The sequence below is a fragment of the Pelodiscus sinensis genome, chromosome 21, assembly GCF_049634645.1.
Source record: "Pelodiscus sinensis isolate JC-2024 chromosome 21, ASM4963464v1, whole genome shotgun sequence".
Taxonomy (NCBI): domain Eukaryota; kingdom Metazoa; phylum Chordata; order Testudines; family Trionychidae; genus Pelodiscus; species Pelodiscus sinensis.
The window spans coordinates 15,692,838-15,708,411 of NC_134731.1; the positions used below are offsets into that span (position 1 = coordinate 15,692,838).

Consider the following 15,574-nt stretch of genomic DNA (forward strand, 5'->3'; position numbering starts at 1 on the left):
TTCTGCTGGGAATCCGGCTGGCCATAGACAGCCAGCATGGGAGCTGCAGCCTTAGCGACCCGGCCTCACGATGGCTGCATGGGCCTGCTAGCCTGTGCGCTTGTCCCCAGGAGAAGCAAACAGGCACCTGTTACCCACAGATCCCAAATGGGGCCAGGGCTAGCTGGCTGCATGGTGTAAATCGGCGTAGTCCTTTGCAGCACTGCAGATTTACACCTTCCTCCTGTGCAGAGGCCCACTGCCTGGGGCTGGGAATATCCCCGCGCTCTCAGCATGTGCTTTTCAGCAGGCGCGCTCAAAGTGCCTGCCAGAGGCAGGAGCGCGTGAAGTTATTCGGGGCAGATCCCACTGGAACCTGGGCCCCGCGGTCCCCTAACAAGGGACAGCAAAGAACCAGAGAGAGTCAATTGGTGGCGAGAGAGGTGACTTGAAGGGGGGCATAAAACGGAAGCCTGCCAACGACCTCCAAGAGACTTACTGGACGGAAGGGCTACAGCAATCTCAGCAGCTGGGGAAGCTGGCTCGCCTTCTGGGAGCCTGCTGTGTGGAGTTAGTGCGCGCGTGGGTCCCGTGGACAGTGCCTGTGTCCGGGTTATGCATGTGGCTTCTAGCCACTGAATGGCCTTTTTCACTGGTCAAATAGGGCCAGGACGGGGCCTTAGGAAGCGATGAGCAGATGCTGTTTCATTTGGCCCCAGCAGTGTGTGTGTCTGACGAAAAACCCCAGAGAGCATCTTCTTGGTGATTTTTCCCCTATATGCCCCGGAAACAACACAAATGCGCCTGTCTCTGGTTGTTACGGCAGGGCCCCTCTCGCCTTGCAGGAGGGCCGGGCTCTGGAGGGGTTAGCTCTGGGCTCTCTGGAATGGCAGGTGCCCTCATGGGTGTGAGGCGTTTCTAAGCCCCGAGGGAGCGGGATTAGCACGTCACCGCTGCATGCAGAGAACAGCTATGAAGTGCCTAAGGCAGCATGGGCCAGTGGCTAAAGGCACTGCCTGCTCTGCTACTTCCTCACTGAGTGACCTTGGGCAAGTCACTGGTGTCCTAAGTTTTCACCCCTTCATGTCGGTGCCCGGTGTTGGCCCTGTAAATGGCCTGGCTTGCAGAGGTGGCCCCTGGGAGCCACGAGGCTCAAATGCTGAACCGCTCATACTTAGAGAACACTTTGGTCTGCTCTGGAGGGTTCTGTGCCTCAGTTTCCCTGTGTCTAAAATGGGCATAACCTGTGCAAAGCCCCGGGACATGCACAAGTGAAAAGGTCTCGCCCCCCCCCCCCCCCCCACTAATCACCTCGTTTCTGTTCAGTCAGAGACCTGAGGCGTCAGGCTGAGCCCTGAAATCGAGCCCCAATTGGCCCCCGCTCGGCAGGACGGGTCAGACCACTCGAGATGGGCCCAAGAGGGGCAGGCTGAAGGGGTGGGTTCAGGACAGGGCCAAGACATTGGCCTGGGGCTCAGGGGATGTGTGTTTCAGGGCCGTAGCTACGGCCAGGCCAAATCGGTGCTGAGCTCCTGACTCTTGGCCCCAGCTGGGCATCCGTCAGCCTGGCCGCTTGGCTGTCCTGCCTGCAGCATGCATGGCTGCCCTGGTCTCTAGCCCCACCGGGGGGGCGGAGTCTCAAGGGGGCAGGTCTGGGCGGGGCTAGCACTGGGGTCAGAAACTGGGGCAGTGTGGCAGGGCTGCCTGCGGAGCAGTAAGGGGGAGAGGCAGGTCCCCCATTCCTCCTGCCCCCTCTTGCTAGGGCCCCAGATCCCTCCTGCCCCCCTCCTCTTCCTGACCCTTTCACCAAGGCACCAGATACCTCCTGCACCCCTTCCCCTCTGCCCAGGGCACCGGATCCCTCCTGCCCCCCCTTCCTGCCCCTCTCCCCAGGGCACCGGATCCCTCCCACCCTCCCAGGCTCTGAACCCCCTGGTACCTCCGCCCCTCCCTTCCTGGCCCTCTGCCCAGGGCACCAGATCCCTCCCACCCTCCATGGCGCCGAACCCCCCCGCACACCCAACCACCTGTGCCCAATAACTGGGCCCACCCAGTTCTCCTGTCCTGGCTATGCCACTGGTGCATTCAACCTCCAGTTCTGCCGCTGCCCCGCTGGGGGAACCGAGGAGATGGTGCTGGGGCACTGGTGTTCCCTACCCTGCCATGGGCCAAGTGCTCAAAGGGCCCCATGCCCATCAGGCACCCCCCTTGTGACGAGCCTGGCCCTTCACCTCCCTGTCTCCGTTCTCCGTCTGACGGGCAGCAATGGTCTCCCCCCTCCGAGGGCTCACTGCCCGGGTCGGCCCCCACGGGGGCTATGAAACTACAGAGCCCCCCTGAGCGTCATGGCTGTGAGCAAAGGGCCCGTTGGGATCCCCCTGCAGGACCAAGGCAGGGGAACCCACAGCTCGGCCTCCAGCCATCCCAGAGGAGTGGGGTTCGGCTTCAGGCCCCCATGAACGAACAGCGGAGCCGGGAGTCCGGGGGCGCTAGGCACAAGGAAACGTGGCCTCGCTGGCAAGCGGCCTGAGCCTGGCTGGGAGGCTGCAGGGCTGGGCTGGCCTGTGCCCCCGCCCGCCAGAGGGAATTGTCCTCATTCCCAGCCCAGCCTGGGAGCTTTGCTGAAGAACCAGCCCGACCTGTTCGCTCTGGGACCCGATCCCCCAGCAGGCCAGGCAGGAATGCAGGGGGCTGGGGCCTGGAGGGGGAGGGCACGGCACAGCCCCTGGGGGCAGGAACGTAGCTTAACTAGGGAGGGGGGGCTGGTGTAGGGAGACCTCGGCACTGCCGCACAGGACAGAGCGTGAAGCACAGCGGCACTCTCCAGCCAGGACCTCACCCAGAGACCCCGCGCCCCCTGCCATGGAGCTGCTGCTGCTGCTGCTGGGGCTGCTGGCCAGGACCTGCGCTGGCAGGCTCCTAGGTGAACCTTCCGCCTCTTCCAGGAGCCGGCTGCTGCTGCCTGGTGGGGAGGGGCAGAGCTTTGGGGTGAATGGGCAGGGAAGGGAGGCACGTGGGGTGGGGAAGGACGCTATGAAGTGAATGGGCAGAGAATGGGAGGTTGGGGGCGGATGGGTGGGGAGGGACACTATGGGGTGGGAGAGAAGAAGGGAGAATCTGTGGGGTGGAGAAGGACACTGTGGGGCAGGTGAGGAAGGGAGGAGCTGTGGGGCGGATGGGGGGGAGGGATGCTGTGGGGCAGGTGAAAGGAAGGGAGAATCTGCGGGGCGGATGGGTGGGAAAGGGAAAGCTGTGGGGCAGGTGAGAGGAAGGGAGAAGCTGTGGGGCGGATGTGTGGGGAGGGGAAAGCTGTGGGACAGCTGGGTGGGGAGGGACACTGGAGCATGTGTGAGGAAGGGAGAAGCTGTGGGGTGCATGTGTGGGGAGAGGAAAGCTGTGGGACAGCTGGGTGGGGAGGGACACTGGAGCATGTGTGAGGAAGGGAGAAGCTGTGGGGCGCATGTGTGGGGAGGGGAAAGCTGTGGGGCAGCTGGGTGGGGAGGGACACTGTGGGACAGGTGAGAGGAAGGGAGAAGCTGTGGGGCGGATGTGTGGGGAGGGAAAAGCTGTGGGGCAGCTGGGTGGGGAGGGACACTGTGGGACAGGTGAGAGGAAGGGAGAAGCTGTGGGGCGCATGTGTGGGGAGGGGAAAGCTGTGGGGCAGCTGGGTGGGGAGGGACACTGTGGGACAGGTGAGAGGAAGGGAGAAGCTGTGGGGCGCATGTGTGGGGAGGGGAAAGCTGGGGGGTTCCAGGGTCTTTTCCCTGCAGCTCTTAGCAGAGGGAGAGACTCTGGAGCCATTTCTGCCCCAGGAGGCCTTTGAGGGGAATCCAACGGGCGCTGCTACGCGCCTGCTCAGACTGCGGCTAGGAAGCTGCCTGAGGCCTGACCCCGAGCCCGCTGGCAGGCACCTCGACCTCCAGGGCTCTGGAGCGATCAGACACTCGGCAAGTTCATCAGCTCCCGGCTGGGGCCGTCCCCGCTGGGCACAGGCTGGAGCTGGGCTGGCCTCCCTCGGTGAGCGGGCGCTCGGGCCTCACCCCAGGCCCGGTCCCTCGGCACAGCCTGGCCAGGGGGTGGGCGTGTAGTGCTGGGATGGCGCTGGGGTGCCCAGCCGTGCTCCTCATGCCAGCGGCACTGAGCCTGCCCCTTGTGGGAGCAACCGGCAGCTGCTGTCTCATGCTGCATGCTGGTGGGCTCGCTCCCGCTCTCCATGCCCGCTGCCCCTGTGGCCAGAGAGCCGTAGCCACGGGCCCGCTGCCCCTGTGGCCAGAGAGCCGTAGCCGCGGGCCCGCTGCCCCTGTGGCCAGAGAGCCGTAGCCGCGGGCCCGCTGCCCCTGTGGCCAGAGAGCCGTAGCCGCGGGCCCGCTGCCCCTGTGGCCAGAGAGCCGTAGCCGCGGGCCCGCTGCCCCTGTGGCCAGAGAGCCGTAGCCGCGGGCCCGCTGCCCCTGTGGCCAGAGAGCCGTAGCCGCGGGCCCGCTGCCAGCCTCAGCACAGAGGCACAGAGCTGGCTGGGTGGCGCAGGCCGAACTGCCCTCTTGTGCCTCTTCCCGGCCGAGTCGGGGGTGTGAGCCCGGAAGCTGCTGCTGCTGCTGCCCATGTTAGAACGGGAAGGGAGGCCATCGAGTCCAGTCCCCCGCCCCATGGCAGGACCAAGCACCAGCTAGATCATCCCTGACAAGCGTCTGTCCAACCTGCTCTTGAATATCCCCAGTGCTGGAGATTCTACAACCTCCTAGGCAATTTATTCCAGTGTTTCACCAGCCTGACAGGAAATTTTTTTCTAATGTCCAACCTTGGCCTCCCTGGTTGCCATGTAAGCCCCTTGCTTCTTGTCCAAGCCTCAGAGGTGAAGGGGAATCATTTTTCACCCTCCTTCTTGTAAAAAATCTTTTAGCCACAGCTGGTCCTGGTGGCTGAGCTGGCTGGGGCAGGGACAGTCTGTGAAGGGGGGCTGCCCCCAGGGGATGCAAGGTCCAGGCTGCAGGCCCCACAAGGTGGTCCTAGGCATGGAGAGGGCCGTGTGCGGTGCCCATCCGCCGAGGGCGGGGGGCGGGCGCTTGCAGTAAGTATTTGCCCATAATGCTGCTGGCACTGTGTTGCTGCAGCCCAACATGGCTGGCTCTGAGTCACAGCCTTGCACCAGGTCGGGGCGACGCGGCCCAGCACCGGGGTGGTTACCGGAGCAGGCAGGATGCTGCGTCGGAGCCAAGCAGCCTTGTCATGAACTCCCACCACGCGACATCACGAGCTGTTGTCTCCATGGCAACTGGGACTCCCCTGTGCTACGTAGGATGGGAGGTTACGGGGACCCACCCTGCCCCTTCAGCTCAGCGGCACGACTAGCAGGCCCCCAAGCTCTCCCCCAAATGGGCTGCTCGGATGTCCCATGTGTGGGGCGAGCATTGCTCAGTGACTCCAGTGAGGATCTGGAGCCACTGCTGGCTTGACTCTGGATTCTCACAGCTCTCGCTGACTTAGAATCTGTCCCGGAGTATTAATGCTCTGGTTAGTACCGAACTCCTGCTGGATTTCCTGGCCCACCAACACCCTAGCAAACCTGCTACGTGGACAGGCTTGGCACGAGCTTCTGGAGGTGGGGGGCACCGGACAGGCGCTGGGAAAACTGGTCACTTTTCTGGCCTGCCCAGCAGACAGTCCGAGGAGGATGCCGCAGGGCAGCATGCCCTAGAAAGTACTCAGTGCCATAAACAACAGCAATGGGCCTAGCAAAGAGAGGACAGGAAGTGCTAGAGTGTGGGGACATCCGTCCCGTTGGATGCTGAGGGCCAGGTGTAAATTGGGGTCACTCCGTGGAAGTTGCTCCTGAATGACACTGCTGGAACTGAGCTCGGAGTCAGCCCGGGGACAATGCTGGGGGAACACCTCCCCGCCCCTTTCCCTGCTGGGCTGTGTAGCCGCCTTGGCACCTCACTGCATGTTCCCCTTTGGGTTTCTCCAGAGACGATCCCCTACACGCCCCAGATCACTGCCAAGTCGCTCGAGGGGAAGCTCACAGCCACCACCTTCACGCTGGACCAGCCCATCTGCATCTTTGATCAGTACGTGAACAGCACCGATGACATCTGGCTGGTTGTTGCCTTCACGAACGGTACGTGTGACTCCCTGCCTTCCCCTGTGCCTCCAGCAGCCTTTCCTGTCCCAGGAAAAAGTTCACAGCCACCTCTATCTCCCTTTTCCCACCCCGGCTCACTTCAGAGATTGTAGTGCTGTGTGTCCTCCAAGGGGGCAGCGTTTTGCAGATACCCCGGGTGTCCCCCTGCTCTGGCTCTGCCACCGACTCACTCTGTGGCCTTGGGCTAGTCACCTAGGCTCACATTTTCAAAAAGCAATCTCTGAACTTGGCTGCCTCAATCCATGAGGCCTGAGCTAGTGGGCAGCTAAGTAAGAGCCTCTCTCCAGACCCTGGTTTCCTGTTAGATTCAGGTGGGTGGCGAGCGGCCATGCAAAGGAGCTGCCCCAAGCCCAGCCAAGCAGTAGAAGGAGCCAGAGGCACGCTGGCCCCTCATTGAAAGGAGTACAGAGAAATGCGCGTCTGCCTGGGAATGGAGGTGGGGCGGGCTCTAGATTCTAGGAATGTGGCTTTGCCACCCCAATCGGGTGTGGTGTCTTGCCTCTAGCTGCCGGGTCCAGGGAAGCTGAGACTCCAACATGCACCCAACCAGTTGCAGGATGCTGTGAATAGAGGGGAAATACCCTGGAGCGTGGCTTTGGGAGGCTCTTATCTTAGCATGGGCAATGCTTGCTTTTTACAGTGGGGATCACCTTCCCCCGGCCTCTGGAAAAATCCTGCCGCAGGTCGAAAGGCTCAGAACCTCCCTGGGTCCCTGGGGGAGCACAAGTCCTCCAGAGCCCTAACCCAGCCATCCTGGCCGGGAGCTCATGGTCTTTACCCACTGCCCCATTTCCACGGAGAGCGCTGCATCTTCCGGCCAGAGCCTGGTCCATAGCAATCTTACAGCCTCGTGCTGTCCCCTGGGAACCCCGCCCGTTCTATGCATTTCAGCCCAGCAGCCTGTGTCTCTGCCATTAGCCGGTTCTCAGCTCGCCTCCATGCCCTCTGCAAGGCACCGGGCTCCATCCCGGCATGGCAGCCCCCTTGCTGGGACCCGCAGGCTTGGGCACAACAGGGCCTGGTGACATACTAGCCGTGTGTGCCTCAGTTTTAGTTCTTTGTGTGCCCTGGGTGGGATTATTGTGCAGGGGCAGGCGCTCACAGCAGGGGTGCACACCACGCAGCTGCTGCACATGCACGTACATTTACACCATGGCACGTGCACTTAGGGCCTGAGGCGTGAGCCAGGAGAACCATTGGCAAGCTGCCCAGGAAGGCCCCAGCTGGGTGGTACAGGCCTTGTGCCCCACCCACCGAGCAGAGAGTCAGCTCCCAGTGTCTGCTGGCTCTGAGCGCCCGGGTTCACCTAGCCTGGCTGACAGCAGCCCCACTGCAAAGTAACTTTGGGGGGGCAGCCCGTGGCTTGGCACTGTGGGGAGCTGAGAGGCTCAGGCTGCAGCTGAGTGGCTTGGGGACACGTGTCTGTCCTGGGCACAGGGGATTGTGGGAAGGCAGCAGAGCTATTGGCACTAGTGTGGTTCAGCCAGGAGCCCACTGGAGCTCAGGCAGGTTATTAGCTGGAGGGAAGGCCTCCCCCATGTGTGAGCCTGTACCCCTGCTTGGATCAGGTAGTTGGGTTGAAACCCCTGGCTCAGGTAGTCGGGAGGAGCCCAGGGGCAACCCCTGAGTAAAAGCCCTACCGCTGCTCTAGCTAAGGTAGATCAGACATTGGCCCAAGGAGCAGCAGATTGTGCCCTGAGTGCAGACAAACCCACACTCCACATAGGGTTGCCAGATACCTTCACAAAAAATCCCGAACATGAGGGGGGAAAAAATTGGTTGAGCAAAAAAAAAAGGTTGTTGCATCTTTAAATTCCCATGCTCCCCACGCCCCTGCCAGACACAACAGGGGGAAAATGTCCCCTCCGGCCTTCCATATTTTTTGTTTTATCTTACTGAACAGAAGATGCATTTACCAGACTGTCTGGGCAAAAACCGGACACCTGGCAACTATAGCTCCTCCCTTACTCACAACCACGGCGGGGACGCTGAGTTTACTCATTCGGTGACTGTGGCAGGCAGGGGTCTGCCCTGAAACACCCCCCATTCGGAACTGGGGCTTGAGGTGCAAGGTTACCCACGTATTATGGGGCTTTGCTAGGCTCCCTGTCTCCATAGCATCCCCACCAATGGCGACCTAAGGAAAGATTTACACACAGGGAAAACACTGTGGGATGAAGTGATTGATTTGCCCAGGGTCAGCCAGGGAATCAGTGGCAGAGCCAGGAACAGAACAAACCTCTCCCAAGTCAAATACCTCAACCACCAGCCCAGCCTTCCTGCCTAACCTGTGAATTTTCTCTTCTCTTCCATTGGCAGCCACAACCACATTCAAAAACCCAACCTCCCCAGGCCAGATCCCTCCCTACCAGAAGCTATCGACCACTCTCCATTACATGACGCTGAAAACGTCCATCGCCTTTTACCCGTGTGCTGAAAACAGGGCGGCTAGCGTGCTCCGGGTGGGCAGTGACACATCCTGCAAAGACGACCGCAGCCTGGAATATTGCAACGGCCCCTTGTCCAGTCCTGGGCCTTACAGGTACAGCAGTCAGAGCACAGGCGTCCCCGTGGATGGGGCTGGGCCTGGCGTCTTATTACCTCCTGTATGCTCAGTAGCACATAGGACCTGCTGTTACAAGCCAGGGTGCTGCACACACAGGCCAGATGGCTCCCTGCCCCAGCAAATCTCCTGATGACAAATTCAACCTCTTAATATTAACTCCCCTGTCCTGCCAGTCCCACCTCTCTGGCTTTCCACCTCCTCTGCCCAATCCCAGTCTATAGCCCTCATTCGCTAAGGGAATCCAGTGCAGGCATTTGCTAAGGAGGCTCCTGGTTTGGTGTAGCTCTCTCTACAGCTGGGGTGCAAGGGAGTTTAAGGAGCTGCTGGATCTGGGCCCTAGACCCCAGGCCTGCCTCTGCCACCTCTTTCCACTCCCGTCACACGGTTGCCTTTGTAACAGCGTGGCCCTTTAACAACGAAGGCACCAATGTGTCCTTCCTGCTGCAGTAGCTACCCACAGAGCCCTGCGCAGATACAAACTTTGTACTCGTATCCCGCCCATATACACAATAACGAGATGCGGATACGCGCATGTGCAGATATAAAGCGGATAGCTGTGGATTTGCAGGGCTCTAGTCACCCGCTCTTCCTCTTGTGTCTCTCAGGAAAACAGCCGTCCTCCCTTCTCGCTGTTCTATTCCTTGCACCTTGAGATGATAGGTTACGTGCAGAATAACATTTAGCCACTAGATGGCGCTCTGTGCTGCATATATTTGCAGAGAGGGTGTGGTGCCTGGTAAACAAGGGTAACCATGCTGGAATTTGAGCTGCGCGGCAACCTGCTTGTGTCTGTAGTCCATAGCCATATTTTGTAACAAAGGCCTCCTGCGTAAAGGCTTTATTTCCATACACCGTGACTAATACTAAGATTTTGTCACAGTTATTTTTAGTAAATATCATGGACAGGTTGCTAGCAATAAACAAAAATTCACTGGCATTAGAAGGCAGGGTGGAGAGAGGGCTGGGGACAGTGAGGGTAGTGGACAGGTGGAGCCCTGGGGGGAGGGAGAGGGATGACTAAAAGCCTGAGCCCCATTGCCAGCGGGGCAGGGGTTGAGAACCTAAGTCCTATGGCCACAAGGGAGGGGTGCACAGCCTCGGCTCCTCCCCAAGCCAAGAAGGGGCATGCAGCCCTGACTCCACCCCCACTGCTGACAGCTATAGCCTAGCCACAGGGGCCCAGTAAAGTCACAGCATCTGTGACCCCCAGGCCTAAATCGTATCCTTGACCACAGCACTCTGAGTGCGCACAGCCCCTCCCATCACGGTCGAAGCGAGGTGCTAATAACACTGGCCAGCTGGCATCTGCAAAGCTCCCAGGGAGCATCCATGAATCGGCAGCTGCCATTAACGGGCCTCGCCAGCGCCAGGCGTGTGCTGATGGAGGTGGCTAAACACAGTGCTGCTGTGAGACCGAAAAGCCCTGGGGCCTCTCTGATCAAGCTGCACGAGAGCCCTTCTCCCGAGAGCCCTTCTCCCCAAGGGGGTCCTGGCGCTACGGAGAGCGGCAGCACCCGTTAAGTCTTCTGACGCTCCATGTCGCCGGTTTCTCCAAGAGGGGGCAAGGGGTGATCTAATCCTGTCCTGTAAGTGTCTGCGTGGGGAGACGGCCGCTAGTGGAGGGGTCTTTAATCCAGCGGAGAAATCAGAATAAACCCCCCTGTCAGATTTCACTGACCCGCCCGCTCCTTTCATCGCCGCCTCTTGCAGAGTGAAATTCCTCGTCCTGGACTCCAATGGCTCCAAGGCTGAGACCAGATGGTCCCAACAAATTATGCTGAAGCGAGGTAAACCTGGGAGAACGGGGAAGGGGCTTCCTACATTGGGGAGGGTTCTTGTCTCCTTTAAGCCTCGTAAAGGGGCCTGAGCCCCTCTCCGCTCCGGGGCTTGGGTCCCCAACTCACCCTCCACACGCCTCCTGGGGGTTGCTGGCCAGGACAGCAGCAGGTAGTTCCTAGGCTGTCCCCTTGAGACCCTACCCCCCGTTCTACCCTGCTCAGAGAGACTCAGCCTTCTAACCTCCTGAGTCCTCAGTGGCCCCCCAGCTGCCAGGGTGAGTCCCTAGAACAACTCTGCCCCTCCATACAGGCCCTGGAGCGACTGGGTCGTGCTACAGCTCCCTCTTGGGAGTCTGACCCAGGCATCGTGCCACCCAGGCAAACCAGGAGAGGCAGGTAAATATCGGAGCAGCACTAAGGGAGCTGGCCCTAACTGTTCCCAGCCTCCATTATCTTTCCTGGTTCCACTCCTCCCTTCCCTGCTGGATCCCTTCACCCACCCCCGGCCCCCTCCCAAGCACCTCCCAGCCCGTCCCCTGTAGTCCTGGTCCTGCACACCTGGTGAAATCTCCCCCGGCCCTGTGTCCCAGGTCGCCAGCCACGCTCCATTGACACCTGGCCCGGGAGGCGCAGCGGCACCATGGTCGTCATCACGTCCATCCTCTCCAGCTTCATCGGCATCCTGGTGATCCTGTTCCTATGCACGGTCGCCTACGAGTGGTGAGCGCCTGGCTCGACGTGGGGGCGTCCGTGCGCCCAGGCGGTGGGAAGGCTCTGGACGTGTGTTTCTGGGGGGAGGGGGAATGGGTGCCCTCTCCCCCTGACACTCACAGCACCCCCTGCTCAGCACCCATGGAGGGGGCAGCCTGGGGGGGCAGGTATGTCCCGCAGGGGTCCCTGCAGCTCCGGGCTGTGAGGGCAGAGGTGCCCCCCCCCCCCACTGGGCCGGGCGCTGCGGGACAAGGCTGGGGCGGCCCAGGCCCTGCTGCTGACCAGCTGTGTCTGTGGGTTGTTCGCAGCTATAAGCTCTGGCGGGGAGAGGAGCCGGCCGTCGTCGAGGAGCCACGTGCTGGGTCCTTCCAAGAGAGGCAATACGACACCCACCACATCCCCCCCTCGCACGCTCCGCCCCAGCCCCTCAGCGACCTGCCCCGGCCTCGCTCTCCTGCCGCCTCCCTGTAGGAGCCCAGAGCCTCCCTGGGGCCAGTAGCCCGGGCTCGTCGCTCTGCTGGCAGGCACCACTTGAAGCGCCGTATCCCCGTCATGTACCAGGGCTCCAGCATCCCCATCTCGTGCCCTACTGCCTGGCATCCCCTACGCACCCTGGGCTCCAGCATCCCCATCACATGCCCTGCTGCCCGGCATCCCCTACGCACCCCGGGCTCCAGCATCCCCATCACATGCCCTGCTGCCCATCCCCTATGCACCATGGGCTCCAGCATCCCCATCACATGCCCTGCTGCCCATCCCCTATGCACCATGGGCTCCAGCATCCCCATCTCATGCCCTGCTGCCCATCCCCTATGCACCATGGGCTCCAGCATCCCCATCTCATGCCCTGCTGCCCATCCCCTATGCACCATGGGCTCCAGCATCCCCATCTCACGCCCTTCTGCCTGGCCTCCCCTATGCACCCTGGGCTCCAGCATCTCTATTTCATGCCCTTCTGCCCTCCATCCCCTACGCAACCTGGGCTCTAGCATCCTCCTCACATGCCCTGCTGCCCACCCCCTATGCACCCCCGGGCTCCAGCATCCCCATCTTACACCCTGCTGCCCAACATCCCCTATGCACCACGGGCTCCAGCATCCCTATCTCATGCCCTGCTGCCCATCCCCTGTGCACCCCGGGCTCCAGTGTCCCCATCTCACCCTTGTGCTCTAGAATCACCAGTCCCTGGCTCCCCCTTGAGTACCTAGGCTGCCCTTACAGGACACAGAGACACAGCTGTGGGAGGAGGGGAGTCAAGAAGCCCCGCCCTCTGCCCCTGCCAATCCAAGGATTGTTTCTATTAATGCAGCCTGCCTGGGGCTGAGCGCTGGCGCTACGCAGGCGCCTCCGTCACTGGCTTCCCATGGGCTTTGTTCACCTCCCCCAGTGGCATGTACAGGCCCGGCTGTGCGATCAGCAGTTACAGGATGGAGGGTTTCTCAGCGCTGCAGCACGGCTCCAGGTTTCTGCGGGTGTCGGGATGCCTGGAGCCACCCTACTCCATCCCAAGCTCCCTGACGCGGGGCCCTGTGGGCCTGGCTGAGACCAGCCCTCCTGTCCCAGAGAAGCGAATTCCAGCCCAGGGTGTAGCCGGCTGCTTGGCAGCTGAGCACACAATGTCCCCTCGGCACTCCACCCTCCCCACCCCCTGCAATTTACGCAGGAGCCGGCAGGCTCGAATGTCAGCCCTGCCCCGGCAGGGCCAGCATAAGCACCGGCACACCTGTGCTTTCATGTGCTGGGAGGCCTGAGCCAGGTGCCTTAGGGCCTGCGCACCGCTCCTGCCACGTCACGGTGGCCGCAGGGCTCTGGAGTGGGGGGGAGGGAGATGCCCCATTTCTGAGCCTTAGCCCCTGCATGGCAAGCTGGCTGCAGCCCTGCCCTGGAGCCAGCGCCTGGCCTGCAAAGAGGTCAACCCAAATGCTCCTTCCCGGCACTATCCCTGGAGTCTGAGCATCCCATAGGCCCTAGGGGAGGAGCAGGGACTCGCCCCAGCCTCATGGAAATCACTCAGTCTTTCCACTGACCGCAGTGGGCTTTGAATCGGGCCCCAAGCCGCAGTCCAGCCAGGCCGCAGGCTGCAGTGGCCCCCCCAGCGATGGAGCAGCCCAGCAGCTGCATGTGCTTCCCTTCCCACCCTTGGAAGTTGTCTAAAAGACCCAGGCCCAATCTCTCTCCTCTCCCTTGTTGGAAGCCGCCCTCCGGGCCCAGCCGGCCACTGCGAGGGGCTCGGCTGCTGTGGCTATTGTATGTCGGGATGGGGCAGGCCGGGGTTGCTCGCAGCTCCCTGGGGCCCTGCAAAATAAACTGGAGTTTGCATTTTGGAACCGTTGCCTCGTTGTCATCTGTTGTGCCCTGGGCCACAGTCGCTCCAGGGCTTCCCAGCCCTCTGGCCAGAGCAGGCAGCAGTTGTATGGGTGGGCAAGCCCTGGGGCTCAGCCCCTCTTGGCTCCAGGAGTTCGGTGTGATTCCATGGCAGGACAGATGGCCAGGAACAGCTGCCCCTCTGCTCTCCTCTTGGGGAAGAGGACAAGCGTCTCCTACCCCAGCATTAAGTGGGGGGAGAAGAGGATGGGGGAAGGGTCAGCGAGCTGGGAGAGGGCGGGCAAGGGAGCCTGTGTGAAAGCGGGCAGGGCTGGGTGTACGATGGTGCCAATGGGGCTACGGAGCCAGGCCCGTGCTCAGAAAGGCCCCATCCTGCTCTGCTTGACGGGTGCTCCGACACCTCACCGGCTCCCCGCCACCCACCCCTTGCTCCTCCGGCTGCCCACCAGTCTGCTGAGGGCTCCTCTCCACCTCCTGGCCTCATCCGCCAGCTTCTCTCTGCCCCTGCTGGGCCCCGGTGCACCGCTGGCTCTGGGCAGCCCTTGCTGCCCACCACCTGTGGGTCCCACTGGTCTCCTTGGTGCAGAGGCCTGGCCAGTGCAGGGACAGTGTGGCTGGGCCCCTCCAGGCAAATGTCCAGAGGGAGCTGGGCTGAGGCAGGTCCTGGCCCATCACACCCATTGCTGGCTGGGGGCTGGGGCGATACCCTGCCCCTGGACCAGCCCTGGCTGCGCTGGTGGCTCAGCCCCACAGCTACAAACACCTCCCTAAGGCCGGTGAGTGCAGCGGGAAGGTAGGCGCTGGGAGGGGCCTGGAAGGCCTGACGGGGGGTGTGCTGAGCTGTGCGGGGGCAGGGAAGCTAGGGGGGGGGGGAGTTCTGTGGGGGGGAAGGGGCTGGATGGTTGGGGGAGCCGGAGGGCCTGGGCATAGCAGGTCCAGGGTGGAGGTGGCACAGGGCTGGGCGGATAATTTTGTGCCCATTTACAAACTACCCATTTGTAACTAGGGCTCTTGCATGGGGCTGGGCCGCCCCCGCCATGCCCCCGGCTGGCCCCCTGCTCTGGGCACGGTCCCCCTAGAGGCCCACCGCTCAGTTTGGCAGAGGGCCCACAAGACGTTCCTCTGGCCCTGAGTATGGCGGGGTTGGTCCCGCCTGCTGCCGGGGATTAGCGCATGGAAGGGATTGTGAGGCTGCCACGGGGCGCAGGCGGCGGGGGGGAGTGACAGCCCAGCCTGCCTCGGTGCAGCTGCATGCTGGGCCAGAAGCCGTGCATTCCAAAACGAACAGCCCTGCCGTCGGCAGCCCACTGGCCGGTCAGGGTGTGGCACGGGGCAGAACGGGACGTGGCAGTGGTGTGCAGTGGGTAGAGCATGGAGACTGGGGTCCTGGGTCACTCTGTGAGCAGAGCATGTCCTTCCCCTCTGATTTCCCGTCAGTGACCCTGGCCTGCAAGCAGCAACTTCTGGGTTCTCCCTCAGCTGCAGAGAGGGAAGGGAGCTGTCTGTCTTGTGAGCAGGGCCTCAGTGGGACTGGCTGCCCAGTGTGGCCCCTTTGGTCTGGAGTGCGACCGTGTCACGGGAGGCGCTTACCCAAGCACAGAGGAATTCTTCAGCTTCTTAGACACCCATCCACACCCACCTATGCACAGACACACACGCACCCGCATGCCTCCCCGCACCCGTCCCCACCCCATGCATGGACACATTCACCCACACGCCTCCCCGCACCCACAAGCCTCCTCATCCCATGTACAGACACACTCACCATACGCCTTCCCACACCCGTATGCCTCCCCACCCCATGCACATACACACTCACTGTATGCCTCCCCGCACCCGTACGCCAGCCCACACACACACGCCTCCCCACCCCATGCACGGACACCCACCCCACATCCATACACCATGCACCCACATGCCTCCCCACCCCATGCACGGACACGCACCTGTACGCCTCCCTGCCCCCCATGCACAGATACATACTTGCATCAGGCCTGGCGCCCTAACCAGCAGTCCTCTAACAAGTCCAGTTGTCCTAGGCCAGCAGCTCCTTTATTGACTCTATTGTGTTCTACTGCA

The 15,574-nt window shown here is 61.8% G+C and overlaps 1 protein-coding gene across 2 annotated transcripts; it reads left to right on the forward strand.

Annotated features, from left to right (window-relative positions):
* Window positions 1-2,689: 2,689 nt before the first annotated feature.
* Window positions 2,690-13,497, forward strand: UPK3B (uroplakin 3B). Of its 2 annotated transcripts, none has more exons than XM_075904961.1 (6): window positions 2,690-2,944; window positions 5,942-6,091; window positions 8,435-8,657; window positions 10,392-10,468; window positions 11,050-11,179; window positions 11,479-13,497. In XM_075904961.1, the coding sequence occupies exons 1-6, from the start codon at window positions 2,842-2,844 to the stop codon at window positions 11,639-11,641; spliced, it is 846 nt and encodes a 281-aa protein (XP_075761076.1). In that variant the 5' UTR covers window positions 2,690-2,841; the 3' UTR covers window positions 11,642-13,497. The 2 variants fall into 2 exon arrangements, with proteins under 2 accessions (XP_075761076.1, XP_075761077.1); XM_075904962.1 differs by having other exon boundaries at window positions 2,703-2,902.
* The last annotated feature ends 2,077 nt before the right edge of the window (window positions 13,498-15,574 follow it).